The sequence below is a fragment of the Lissotriton helveticus genome, chromosome 11 (genome assembly GCF_964261635.1).
Source record: "Lissotriton helveticus chromosome 11, aLisHel1.1, whole genome shotgun sequence".
Lineage (NCBI taxonomy): Eukaryota > Metazoa > Chordata > Amphibia > Caudata > Salamandridae > Lissotriton > Lissotriton helveticus.
Window position 1 is genome coordinate 552,962,784 of NC_136072.1, and position 14,900 is coordinate 552,977,683.

General features: G+C 52.0%; 1 protein-coding gene across 2 annotated transcripts in view; it reads right to left on the bottom strand.

Annotated features, from left to right (window-relative positions):
- The window catches only part of NSD3 (nuclear receptor binding SET domain protein 3), a 1,711,795-nt gene that overhangs the window by 44,208 nt on the left and 1,652,687 nt on the right, over nt 1–14,900 (bottom strand). For both annotated transcript variants that reach the window (XM_078666314.1, XM_078666313.1), the window contains one exon: nt 8,497–8,603. In XM_078666314.1, the coding sequence (XP_078522440.1) occupies nt 8,497–8,603 (107 nt within the window). The remainder of the gene's footprint in view (nt 1–8,496; nt 8,604–14,900) is intronic.

Consider the following 14,900-nt stretch of genomic DNA (forward strand, 5'->3'; position numbering starts at 1 on the left):
AATTAGGATTACTATGACGAGTACTATGTCCATCAGGGTTTCGGATCATGGAGAGGGTTACATGAGTCTGTTTTTGAATGGGGCGGAATAGATTGCGCTGTGGCTCATGGAATATCTGCGGGTTAAATGATGGGAAAAAACGTAGGATGCTTTGTAAGATTCTTCAAATTATTCAGGTTGATATATTGTGTCTTCAGGAGACCCATGGAGCAATCGTGGGCTTCTAAGACTCCCCGGGTTTGAGTTAGTGGCGTGCTCCCGTCAGACCTCTATGATTAGCGGCGTTGCTATCCTGCTAAAGAAAGGGGTCGGCTGTCTTAAGAGAGTTATAGAAGATAATGCGGGGAGGTGGGTGATCGCTGAAATAACGATAAATAATCGTCCCGTCTTGGTTTGTTCAAAATATGGTCCTAACTTGGACGACCCTGAGGTTCTCAGAAATTTAAACTTGGAACTAGTAGCATGGCCACATCCAGTGATGTTTTGTGGGGATTTTAACATTAACTTAGCTAGCCAATTTAATTTGATAATCAACCGTAATTATGTAGGTAGGAAACCCCCGGTGGTTAAGGCTCTGCAAACCTTAATTGTTGAACACGGTCTGACGGATATATGACACTACTATCACCAAGACGAGGACGGATATACATTCTATTCTATCCCACATAACAAAATGGTCCGTCTTGATTATGCTTTCTTGTCTGATCAGTGTGTTGGGACTGCAACAATTGAGGTGGTGCCAAGGACTTTATCAGACCATAATGCTTTAATTGTAGAGCTTTCATGGGATCGCACTATTAAACAGCTTAGGTCGTGGATTTTTGAGAAGAAGCATATTCTAGATCAGGATCATATGGGGCATTGGATTTCAGAGTTTATGGATATTAATGGGGACCACCTCGGACTACGTAGTCTGGGACGCATTTAAAGCCGCGCTGCGCGGAGAACGAAAAGTTTTTCATCCTATCGCTGGAAGATTGAACAGGCGCAGACAAAGTCGGTTGGAGGAGCTACGATCAGCTGAGCTTGAGTTAAGTACTAATATTCGGTTAGGTCATGAGATATCCCAGAGTCAGAAGGAGGTTGCCATATTAAAATCTAATTTGCTCGAGCCTTTTTGCCAGGATCTTGCAGCTAAATATGTCCAATTCCGAACTTCGATGTATGAATACGGCGAGAATTCGGGCAGGGTCCTGGCCAAGAGACTCCAGCAAAAGTCTATGGCAAACCGTACTGTTCGTGTTATGGATCAGCAGGGCTGTATTCAGGAGACCCCAAGGGGCGTAATGGATGTTTTTATGAAATTGTACGCTAGTCTCTACACTGAGGAGCCTAATATCATTCAGAATCAGGCTGGTTTGGATGACTTCTTGCAGGCTATAGATACCCCAAGGGTAGCAATATAACAAAATGAGGTACTCTCGGCACCCATTACTTGTGAAGAGGCGGAAGGTGCAATTAAATCTTTGACTAATGGTAAGACGGCTGGTCCTGATCTTATTCATTTAGAATTTTATAAGACCTTTTCTGTAGTGCTGAGACAGGATTTGCTTGCTGTTTTCAGGGCTGCACAGGCTGGTGTCATTCCTGATTCCTGGCGACGAACCACGGTCGTTTTATTCAAGAAGAAAGGCAAGGATGAGCTGAATCCTTCTTCGTATCGGCCAATATCACTTATTAATACCGATAGTAAAATTTATTCCAGGATCCTTGCTTTTAGATCGGCACGTGTCATAGTCCCTTTGGTCTCACTACGCTAGCATGGGTTTATTCCCGGTAGGGACACAACCGATCATACCTGGATTGGGCGCAGGCCACGGGCTCTTCCCTCGGGGTGATCCTGTTGGACGCCGAGAAGGCGTTTGATAGGGTCTCCTGGGGGTTCCTGTGGGCTGTGCTGCGCTGGAAAGGGTTTTGTGCAGAGTTTATTCAGGCTCTTCAGGCACTTTATATCTCCCCACTTGCGACAATTCGCATCTCAGGAAAAGAGTCAGGGTGCTTTACCATCAGCAGGGGAACTAGACAAGGTTGCCCTTGTTCTCCCCTGCTATTTGCCCTATTTATTCAGCCCTTTGCTTGATATGATTGAAGCATGTCAGGGTATTTCGCCAGTGAGGGTTCAGGTGGAGGAATATAAGGCATTGGCGTATGCCGAAGGCATTGTTGTTCTAACTGATGATGTTGGGCCTACTTTTCCGGCCCTAGAGACTCTGGCCGGTCAATTTGGGGCCATGTCTGGAAATAAGTTGAATATAACAAAAACTCAAGTCATCCAGTCAGCAGGTATGCCTCCTTCGCAGGTAACTGTTGCCACAGAAGTTACTTATCTGGGGGTTCAAATCTCCCCTTAGGTGAATCAGATTCCAGATTTAAACTATCTCCCCGCTATTGATTCTCTTCACACCAAGCTTGAGAGGTTAGATCATCTCCGTTTGTCACTTTTTGGACGTTGTAACGTTCTGAAAATGATAATCCTCCCAAAGTTCTTATATTTTTTCAGGTCAATTCCTCTTCTGATCCTACAGGCAACATTGGTTAGAGGAGAGAGTATCTGTCAGCGGTTTCTATGGGGCTACCACAGGGCAAGAAGAGCTGCAAAATGGACCCATCTTCCTAGGGAGCAAGGCAGCTGGTCTGATCCTAATCTCTTATACTATTACTGTGCCGCCATGCTACAGCATTTTGGCTCACCTTTGGTGGGCGATAGGGCAGATATTTCCCTATACATTAATCCATCCATCTATGATTTAGCCCTTGGTGAGGCTGCCAAGGGCGTTTTAACATGTGTCCTAGAGCCAAGTAATTAAAAAAAAAAAGAAATTTAAGGTTAGTTGGGCTTTGTTTTCTATTTGGCAGAAAATTCGCTCCCGGTTGGCCATTTCGAAGCTCAACTTTTATACTCCATTTAGTGCTGCGGGTCTGCTACCACCAATATTTCAGGATGGTGTAATAAGTAAATGGTACTCTGCGGGTTTGAAAGATATTGGTGATCTGGGTCAAGATGGTCAGATGGCCTAATTTTCTTTTTTGAAGGATAAGTTTCATTTACATTCTAATGTTTTTAAATATTTACAGGTTAGGATTTTTTTGGATAGGAATTTTTGTAGAATTCCCAGCTTGTACGATAAGATTATCTTGGTTGAATTGATTAAGAAAAAACCCAGAATAGGTGTTATCAATATCTTTTGTCAGATCTCCCAGACGATTTGGACATTCATAATGTCAAGTGGGAGGCTAAATTTGGCATTCCAATAGTGGACTTGAAACAGCCGCTCAAACTAGCCAGGTCTGTTTTTGTTTCAGGTACTTTGCGCACGCAAAGCGACATGGCTATGTTTAATTTATATCATACCCCTGCCAAGATTGCTAGTTGGGGAGGTGGTAAGGGGGATTCTTGTTCTAGATGTAATATTTTGCTGCAGATGCGATTCATATGTTTTATTCATGTCCTAATTTGAGTCTACTTTTGAAGGATATTGAGGTTTTTATCAACCAGGTACTTAAAATCAAGGTCAAGATCTCCCCGGAGTTAATTATAATGGGTTATGAATATTCAGGTGCTGCTAAAAGAACAAGGTATGTTCAAGCATTTCTGTTCATTGCAATGGCAATGATTCGGTTATGTATAACTTCGCAATGGCTAAGTCTGGAGGCTCCTACCTTCGGTCACTGGAAAGCTAGGATGCTCGCCTGGTATAAATTGGAATCATCAGTGTACCTGTTGAGGGGGAGTAGGAGGCGCCAAGTGGCATCTAAGATCTGGGCCCCTTTCGAGTACTGGCTCTCACATTAAAACCATTTCCTTCTTTTTGTTGGTCCAAGATATGTGTATCCATTAATGTGTTTCCCCAACTCGACATACTGTGTTATTGTTTTGATGTCTCCGGGTTTTTCTTGAAAATAATAAATAAAGTAAAAAAAAGAAAACAGACTTCAGGAGGCAAGTCAAATGGCCTCAATTGCCGCCGCTCAATCTCCACCCATGGAGGTAGAGGCTGGACAGGTTCAGGCGGAGGACCGTCCCCTGCTGCTGCGACAGAAGGTCCTCCTGAAGAGGCAGACGAATCGGGGGATCGACTGACATGCTGAGTACCTCGGGATACCAGTATCTTCGTGCCCAGTCCAGAGCCACAAGGATGACTTGGGCCCGGTTGCGCCTGACCTTCTTCAGCACTCTGGGCAGAAGTGGTATAGGCGGAAAGGCGTACAACAGACCGCAGCTCCACTCACGACGAAAAGCGTCGCGGAGGGAGTGCCGCCTTGGAAACTCCAACGCGCAGAACTGATGACATTGCGCGTTCTCTTCGGTGGCGAATAGATCTAACCAAGGCTCTCCCCACTGCTGAAAGAGACCTTGCGCCACGTCCGAGTTCAGACGCCATTCGTTATCCACCATGCACCGACGGCCGAGTTTGTCCGCCCTGGCGTTCGGGGAACCTGCCAGGTGTTAAACCACCAGGGTCACGCCCTGATGTTCCAGCCATTGCCAGAGGCGCAGAGCCTCCTGACACAGGGTCCACGACCCCACCCCGCCCTGTTTGTTGGAGTACCACATGGCGGTAGTGTTGTCCGTGAACACCTGCACTACACTCCCCCTGACAGAGGGGAGGAATGCTTTCAGTGCAAACCGGATCGCCCGCAGCTCCAGAAGGTTGATGTGGAGCCGGGACTCCGCCGGAGACCAGAGGCCTCTGATCTCCGCCTCTCCCATTTGGCCCCCCAGCCCAGGAGGGACGCATCCGTCATGACCACGTGCTCCGGTTGGGGTAGGGAGAGGGATCTGCCACTGACCCAATCGTGGTCCGTGAGCCACCACTGCAACTGTCTCGCAGTGCTCTCCGAGATCAGGACGTGGTCGGACAGGTTGCCCTGATGCTGGGCCCACTGAAACTTCAGGTCCCACTCCAGAGCCCACATCCGCCACCGGGCGTGATGCACCAGAAGGATGCAGGAGGCCATCAGCCCCAGAAGCCGCAGTGTCAACCTGACCGAGATAAAGGCTGAAAGATCGGAATCAGAGCCTGAATATCCCGAACCCGCTGTTCGGGAGGATAAACCCGAAACCGCGCAGAGTCTAGAACCGCTCCGATGAAGAGGAGCTTCTGAGAGGGGCACAGCTGTGACTTTGGCACATTGATGGAGAACCCCAGCAGGTGCAGGAGGTCGGCCATAGTCTGGAGGTGGCTGACGACTGTCTGGGGTGAGCCCGCCTTCAACAACCAGTCGTCGAGATAGGGGAAGACTGACACCCCCAATCTGCGCAGATGAGCTGCGACCAACACCATCACTTTCGTGAACACCCGAGGGGCGCTGGTAAGGCCGAAGGGGAGCACTGAAAGTGCTCGTGGCCTACCGTGAACCGCAGGTAGCGCCAGTGGGCCAGCAGGACGGGGATGTGAAAATAAGCGTCCTGCAAGTCCAACGCTACCATCCAGTCTCCAGGGTCTAGGGCAGCTAAGACCTGAGCCAAAGTCAGCATCTTGAACTTCTCCTTCCGGAGGAAGCCGTTGACGTTCCGCAGGTCCAAGATAGGGCGCAGGCCCCCTTTGCCCTTCTTGGGAACCAGAAAGTAGTGGGAATAGCAACAACACCCTACTTCTGGCAAAGGAACGTGCTCGATGGCCCCCTTGGCCAAGAGGGCCGTAACTTCCTCTTGCAGAAGTTGCAAGTGATCCCCGACACGCTGTGGTACTGCGGTGGCATGGCTGGAGGGGTCGCCTCAAAGGGGAGGGAATAGCCCCTTCGGACGACTTGCAGCACCCATCTGTCCGATATGATGGTGCGCCAGTGGAGGAGGTGATGGCGAACCCTGCCCCCTACTGGTGTCGAATGGGCCTGAAAGCTCCACTAGGAAGGCTTTGAGGTGGATGCTGCGGGGGTGGATTTGGACTGGCCTCGCCGCTGTCCCCTGGGACCGCCACGGCCGGTTACCACGTCTGCCGCCGCGCTGGATGTTAGTCTGCGGTCTGTGGCTGGCAGAACGTGAGGGGGGGCCCCTTCCTTGGCCACGAAAGGAGCGAAATGCAGAAGGTTGCTGGCGCTGGCCCGACAGGCCCAAGGACTTGGCCGTGGCCCCGGAGTCCTTGAAACGCTCAAGCGCGCTGTCTGCCTTGTCGCCAAAGAGGCGACGGCCATCAAACGGCATGTCCGTGAGGGAATTCTGGACATTAGCCGAAAAGTTGGCGGACCTCAGCCAGGCGTGGCGGCGAACCGCCACCGTTGTTGCAATCCGTAGTATCCAGCCCACAACGAATAGAGTACCGTGCCGCATTTCGCCCCTCCGCAAGGGCTTGGGCGAGCTTCACCCGGGCCTCCTCCGGACAAGCTGGCAGTAGGTTCGCGACCGTGTCCCACAGAGAGTGGGTATAACGGCCCAAAAGGCAAGCGGTGTTGACCGACCGCAACCCCAAACTGAGAGAGGAGAACATTTTCTTTCCGAACTATTCATACCTTTTGGATTCCCGATCAGGAGGAGCTGTCTGGAATGCGGTCTGGGAGTTAGAGGCCTGGATAACCAGACTCTCGGGGTGGGGTGGGTGGACAGGAAGCAAGGGTCGCCCGGGGCCGGGCGGTGGCGTCTGGCCACGTTCCTATCTACAGGGGGACCTGTAGCGGGCCCGGACCAAGTGCCCAACAGAACGTCAGTAAGGGCCTCATTGAATGGCAGTAGAGGCTCCGAAGAGCTTGCCTGCGGTTTGAGGACCTCAGTTAGGAGGTTAGTCCTCACGGCCACGACGGGGAGCTCAAGAGCCAAGTCCTTGGCCGCCCTCGTCAACACCACACTGTGGGCAGCCCCTTTCTCCGTAGCCACGGTAGGAGGCGAGACAAATTCAGTGTCGGGCGAAGTGTCCAAACCACTGGCCTCCCCTAGCTCACCTGCCCAGTCCTGAAATGACTGGCACTCCCGTGCCAGTGGGTCCTCAGACCCCTCCCAATCATCCTCGTCCTCCATCTCCTGGTAGTGTACAAAGGATGGGGCCGGGCCGTAGAAGAATTGCTCTTTTCTCGGCGTCGAATGCGGCATCGAGCGACGCCGTTCTGACGCCGGAACCGGATTGAGGGGTGGGGGGTATCGGGGACGTCGTCCGGGGAGACACCCTAGGAGTCGGCGCCGGCGGAGGGGTCGTGAGGTCGACCAGCGGCGACCCGGATCTAGAACCAGATCCGGCGGGGCCCTGCGGCGTCGGAACCGAAGTCGTCGGCGGCGCTGGGGCCGAAGCACCCGACGGCGCCGGGGCCGAAGCAACCGACGGAGCCGGGGCCGCAGCACCCGGCCCGCTTGGGCTCCCAGTCGGGGCCGCGAGGCCCGAAGGCGCCACTGCGGGACCCGATGGAGGAGAGAGCAACCTCATGGCCATGAGGAAGGCATCGATCTTCTCCGGCGTCGCCTTCAGCCCAGGGACCGATGGGTATGGAGCTGGCAGCGGCGCCTGCGGGTCCGGCGGAGCCGCGTGGGCGGTGTCTCCCGAACCCGCGACCGTCGGGGGGGAGCCGGAAGAGCGATGTCGTCTCTTAGACTTCTTGTGCCTCTTACCTGAGGACTTGGAGCCCGACGAATGGTGTCGACTCGCCGAGCTTTGATGACTGTGGTCTCACGACCGGTCCTTCGACCTCCACCTCGACCTGGACCGGGAATGACACGGGGCCGACTGCCGAAGCTCGAGGCGCTTACAGGACCATTCCAGTCTAGCCTTAGACGTCAAGGCCCGGCAGTCGGGGCACGACTTGTCATCATGGTCGGCCCCAAGGCAATACAGGCACCGGCGATGGTGGTCGAAACCGGCATCGGTCAGCACAGGGGTTGAACCCGGGCATCCCTACTGGCACCGATAGTCTTACGACTCGAAAACAGGATCAAAAAGATCGTAAAAGTTAGTCAAAAAGTGACTAAGGAGTACTGCTTTTTCCGGATCTGCGCTTGCTGGCGCGGATAAAAGAAGAACTGACGTCAGCGCGCGAGGGCGGCGTCTAAGTACTCCGACGACGTCATCCCGGCGCCAACGACGCCTACCGACGCGCAGGGGTACTGCTACGCAAAACTTTCCGGATCCAGTCTGACGCCTGGGGATATTCTAAGGTAAGGAATCTAACACTAACCTGTTTCTTTCAGATCTACTGTTACTGTGGAATTCCCACCATAAGGCCGGGAAGATTCAAGCATGTGAATCTATGAAAGATACAATACTGGAGAAAGAAAGGAACTGAAGTCAAAGTGTGGAGGTGGTGCTTATATACGTACCGGACGGCATTTCCGGACTGGTAAAGCGTAAGTGCGTGGCTGCATGGTGCCACCTACTGGTGTGCAGTGGTACTGCTGAAAAGTTTCCGGATCCAGTCTGACGTCTGGGGACTACTCAAAAGGTGAGGCATCTGCAGCTAGAAGTCTATCAGAATTCCTATTTTTTAGGAGCTGCGATCAGGACAAAAGGCTATTAACCTAAAGAGGTTCACCATATGGAAATGACTTTACATATATAATTATACATTAGCTCTAACCTTTGGCCGTACTCCCAGAAATCCACTGCAGTTTTCTGCTCCACAATGACATTCGGTTTTCCCATTTCCCAAGCAATCCAAATTGTAATTGAATGTAAGTTCGGCCCCTAAGGTAAAGTAAAAAAAATATTTAGCAATAATTTTTGTAAAACATGAGCTACAACACACATATTTGAAATAGCATTTTATTGGGTGATGATAATCCATATAGTTTTGCAATGATGTAAACAGTACGGAATTACTCTGAATGCTTCTAAAGAACACAGAAGCCGGTTACAACATTTAAACAAATTGGTCCCAGCTAAGTACCTTATTTATATCTACCACTTGTGCATGCACATTAGCAAATTCCTCTTTTCCTAAAGATAGACAGCTGCAGTCTCCAGTATGTAGTTATAGTTTCCATAGGAAGAGTGTCTTTGTTTTGCTAATAACTCTGGTACCATTTAACACATTTTCACAACTCCCCCACAAAAAAAGTTCACCACTTTAGCTCCTTCCTGGAAATTTTTGTGAAGATTCATTAAGCAGAAGCCAAGAGGGGGGAAAAAAGGAGGGGGGCAAAATTGTTACTTTCTAATGTTAATTCCCATGGGAAATTTTGATACAGAAAAACCAGTTGAACAGCATTACAACTAATTTGGCATACCTTAAAACTATACTCCGAAAATGTGTATTTTGTTATTTTTAGTGGAAATCCTTCCAGACATTTGAGGAACTGGAGTTTAAAGTAGTTAAAATGATAGGTATATTTGAACGCTTGGTGTTCAGCTATGCTCTGATTGGCCACTTTAAAGGGGATTCCGGATTGGCTGGCCACTTTAAAGGGGACCAGCAATCAGGACTGGCTGACCACAACTGGAATTTTACATTGTGGATGCAGTTACAGGACTCAGAGATATTGTTCCTGCATTGTGACAATGCATTAAAAATATATATGGGTCGGCCTGAACTTGAGGGGCATGAGGCAGGTCCCAAAGGGAAAACATGTAGTGGCAGTCTTAACAGCACTTAGTTGATTCCCAATGTTCTACTGCAGCCTCCCACAGTATTCTAATGAACAACTACAGTGCTAACAGCAAGTTACTTACTTTGGTAATGCCTTATCTCGTAGAGATGGGATCTAGCGGCAGATTCCTTATCTGTTTTCAGCATTACCTCTATGCATCGGTAAAGACCATCTAGCGACTCCACAGCGGCATCGTCTCTCGAATGTGACGTCAACGGAGTCCATTTAAGCTGTGCCTGATGCGCGGACGTCAGTTTCTATTCTAACCATTTACGCGCCAACAATGAGGAGCCACTTGCATACATAGTCTCAGGAGAGAGTGTGCCAAAAAAGGGATAAATCTTCTATCAAGAAGTACATATTGAAAGTATGGCAGTAGAAAGCAAAAAGGGGATTTAGGAGACAACAGGGCCCTCACTTCTTGATCTTATAATCAGATACCCAAGCAATACCATCCTTGGACGAGGGGCTGCGAAATTACCTCATCAAAGATCCACAATTAGAAGAAGCTGGTCTAAAAGATAGAAAGGGACCAGACTATCTGAAAAATGATAGGTGAAGCAAGATGCTCACCGAAGGGCTGATCTCCAAGAAGGTCTACGAGAAGCTCATAGAGAGAAGAAAGCTACAAGATCGAGAGAAGCATGGCATAAAACCCGTAAAACAGGAAGCCCTAACAAGGGATGCAACCTATGATTGGGGAATACTAAGGGAACAAGGACAATAGTTCATAGAGTCCAGGGTCAAAACCAATGGAAAAAGCATTCGCATCATGTTCACATACAATAAATAAAGAGCACCCACTGATCATCAAGGAAACTATCCTAAGAAACATACTTTGAAAAAAGGCATCTCCAATCATAGCATGATGGATAAAGAGAAAAAGAGTGAACACTGAATGCTGAAGAGCATCGTCAGAAAAACAAGGATGGTAAAATAAACTGCTCATACTGAGATGCTTGATAGATATATAAGGCATCTTCCGTATAAATATAACGGAGATGCTCTTTGAAGAGAAGAAAGGAAACAGACAAGTACGACCAAGAAGGTTAAACCAGGACACCAAAAAGGGTGTAGGTAAAATGCAGTGACATACACCGTATAGAAGGCCAGGCGACCATTATCCTAGAACACACACACATATATATATAAATATATACCCAAAATAAAAGGCATCTACAAGAGTGCCATTCAAGAGGAACAAGTTACTTACCTTCGGTAACGATATATCTGTAAGAAACAGTAGTTAGTATTAGATTCCTTACCTTAGAATATCCCCAGGCGTCAGTCTGGATCCGGAAACTTTTGCGTAGCAGTACCCCTGCGCGTCGGTAGGCGTCGTCTGCAGGCGTCCCCTGCGGCTCCGCGTCGTCGGCGTCGTGCGCCGTGATGACGTCGCTGGAGTATATAGACGTCGCCTCCGCGCGCTGACGTCAGTTCTTTGCACACAGCTTTTCCGCGCCAGAACACGCAGAGCCATGTGAGAACTAACACTGGTGCCATATGAAACTAGGGCCCTGAAAGGGATGACCTTAACCCTAGGTATCAGTTCGCAGAACGGGGAGGACGGGTGGGGCGGTAAGGAATCTAATACTAACTACTGTTTCTTACAGATATATCGTTACCGAAGGTAAGTAACTTGTTCATCTGAAAGAAACAGGTTAGTATTAGATTCCTTACCTTAGAATAGATACCCCAGCAATACCAACCCCGGAGGTGGGTCTGCGAACCAATACAACCTACACCAGAAAGTCCTGGAGGACCGAACGGCCAAAGAAGCCGTCCCTCCGGACTTGACTGTCCAGGCAGTAGTGCCTCGCAAAGGTGTGCAGCGAGGCCCACGTAGCCGCCTGGCAAATGTCCTGCAAAGGGACTCCCCGGCCCAGGGCAGTAGTAGCCGCCGTGGCCCGAGTGGAATGGGCCCTCAGCCCAACAGGAGGCTCCTTCCGAGCCAAAGAGTAGCATGCTTTGATGCACAGGACGACCCACCGAGAGATGGTTCGTTTCTGTACCGCCCTTCCCTTCTTCTCACCCACGTAGCCAACAAACAGTTGGTCATCCACCCGGAACTGGCGTGTGCGATCCATGTAAAATGAAAGCACACGTTTTGGGTCCAGACGATGGAGCCGCTCTTCATCCTTTGAAGGATGCGGAGGCGGGAAGAAGGAGGGCAAGGTGATGGACTGCCCAATGTGAAAAGCAGAGACTACCTTGGGCAGGAAAGAAGGCCTAGTCCTAAGAACCACCTTGTCAGGATGGACGGACAAGAAAGGAGGTTTAACAGAAAGAGCCTGGAGCTCACTCACTCTCCTGGCAGAGGTGATGGCAACCAGGAAGGCCGTCTTTAAAGTGAGAAGACGGAGAGGACAGGAATGAAGCGGCTCAAAGGGAGCGCACATCAAGAATGTCAGAACCAGGTTCAAGTCCCACTGAGGCATCACGAACGGAACAGGAGGATACATGTGCGTGATGCCTTTCAAGAATCTCAGTACAATAGGGGACTTGAATAAAGATGGCTGATCAGGTAGCCTTAAGAAGGCGGAAAGGGCAGAAAGGTAGCCCTTGATAGTGCCCAGAGCAGAGCCCTGCTGGGCAAGAGAAAGAAGGAAGAGGAGAACCTCGGAAAGAGGGGCAGAAAGGGGATCCACAGCCTTTGCTGTGCACCATGCCACAAATCTTTTCCACCGGCAGGCGTATACCGACTTTGTGGAGGGACGCCTGGCTGCCAGAATCACATCACAGACTTCAGGAGGCAAGTCGAATGGCCTCAACTGTCGCCGCTCAATCTCCACGCATGGAGGTGGAGGCTGGACAGGTTCGGGTGGAGGACCGTCCCCTGCTGCTGCGACAGAAGGTCCTCCTGAAGGGGCAGGCGGATCGAGGGACCGACTGACATGCTGAGTAGCTCGGGATACCAGTATCTTCGAGCCCAGTCCGGAGCCACAAGGATAACTTGGGCCCGGTCGCGCCTGATCTTCTTCAGCACTCTGGGCAGAAGTGGTATAGGCGGAAAGGCGTACAACAGACCGCAGCTCCACTCGCGCCGAAAGGCGTCGCCGAGCGAGTGCCGTCTTGGAAACTCCAACGCGCAGAACTGATGACATTGCGCGTTCTCTTCTGTGGCGAATAGATCTAACCAAGGCTCTCCCCATTGCTGAAAGAGGCCGTTCGCCACGTCCGAGTTCAGACGCCATTCGTGATCCACCGAGCACCGACGGCTGAGTTCGTCCGCCCTGGCGTTCAGAGAACCTGCCAGGTGTTGAACCGTCAGAGTCACGCCCTGACGTTCCAGCCATTGCCAGAGGCGCAGAGCCTCCTGGCAAAGGGTCCACGACCCCACACCGCCCTGTTTGTTGCAGTACCACATGGCGGTGGTGTTGTCCGTGAACACCTGCACCACACTCCCGTTGACAAAGGGGGGAATGCCTTCAGTGCTAGGCGAATCGCCCGCAGCTCCAACATGTTGATATGGAGCCGGGACTCCGCCGGAGACCAGATGCCTCTGATCTCAGCCTCTCCCAAGTGGCCCCCCTAGCCCTGGAGGGACGCGTCCGTCACAACTACGTGCTCCGGTTGGGGAAGGGAGAGGGATCTGCCTCTGACCCAATCGCGGTCCGTAAGCCACCACTGCAACTGTCTCGCAGTGCCCTCCGAGATCAGGACATGGTCGGACAGGTTGCCCTGATGCTGGGTCCACTGAAACTTCAGGTCCCACTGCAGAGCCCGCATCCGCCACCTGGCGTGATGCACCAGAAGGATGCAGGAGGCCATCAGCCCCAGAAGCTGCAGCGTCAACCTGACCGAAACCCGGGACAACGGCTGAAAGATGGGAATCAGAGCCTGAATATCCCGGACCCGCCGTTCCGGAGGATAAACCCGAAACTGCGCCGAGTCGAGAACCGCTCCGATGAAAAGGAGCTTTTGAGAGGGACACAGGTGTGATTTCGGCACATTGATGGAAAACCCCAGCTCGTGCAGGAGGTCTGCCGTCATCTGAAGGTGGTGGACGACTGTTTGGGGCGAGCCCGCCTTCAACAACCAGTCGTCGAGGTAGGGGAAGACTGAAACCCCTAACCGGCGCAGATGAGCTGCGACCACCGCCATCACTTTCGTGAACACCCGTGGGGCCCTGGTAAGGCCGAATGGGAGCACGATAAACTGAAAGTGCTCGTGGCCTACCGTGAACCGCAGGTAACGCCGGTGGGCCGGCAGGACGGGGATGTGAAAATACGCATCCTGCAAGTCCAACGCTACCATCCAGTCTTGTGGGTCTAGAGCAGCCAAGACCTGAGCCAAAGTCAACATCTTGAACTTCTCCTTCCGGAGGAAGCCGTTGACGTTCCGTAGGTCCAAGATAGGACGCAGGCCCCCTTTGTCCTTCTTGGGCACCAGAAAGTAGTGGGAGTAGCAACCACACCCTACTTCTGGCCCAGGAACGCGCTCGATGGCCCCCTTGGCCAAGAGGGCCGTAACTTCCTCCTGCAGAAGTGTCAAGTGGTCCCCCGACACACGGTGGTTCTGCGGTGGCATGGCTGGAGGAGTGGACTCGAAGGGGAGGGAGTAGCCCCTTCGCACGAGCTGCAGCACCCACCTGTCCGATGTAATCGTGCGCCAACGGGAGTGGTGATGGCGAACCCTGCCACCCACTGGCATCACATGGGCCCGAAAGCTCGGACTAGGAAGATTTGGAGGCTGCTGCGGGGGGAGGTGTGGACTGACCTCGCCGCTGCCCTCTACCGCCACCACGGCGGAATCCACGGCCGCCACCGCGCTGGGGAGCGTTCTGCGGCGCGTGGCTGGCAGCACGCGTGGGACCGCCCCTTCCTTGGCCACGAAAGGGGCGAAATGAACCCTGTTGCTGGCGCTGGGTCGAAAGACCCAAGGACTTGGCCGTGACCCTGGAGTCCTTGAAGCGCTCAAGCGCGTTGTCCGCCTTGTCACCGAACAGGCGACTGCCATCGAAAGGCATGTCCATGAGGGCAGTCTGGACATCCGGCGAGAAGTTGGCGGATCTCAGCCAAGCATGGCGACGAATCGCCACCGTCGTGGACATAGCCCGTCCCAGCGAGTCGGTCGTGTCAAGACCACACCTTATCGAATACCTCGCCGCGTCCCGGCCTTCAACCAAGGCCTGGCCGAGCTTGTCCCGCACCTCCTGCGGGCACTGCGGCAGACACTCCGCGACCGTGTCCCACAGAGAGTGGGTGTAGCGGCCCAAGAGGCATGCGGTATTACAAGACCGCAGTCCAGCACTCAAAGACGAGAAGACCTTCTTGCCAAATTGGTCATATCGCTTCGATTCCCGATCGGGCGGAGCCGTCGGGAATGCGGACTGGGAAGTGGAGGCCTGGATCACCAGACTCTCCGGGGAGGGATGGGTGGAAAGGAAGGCAGG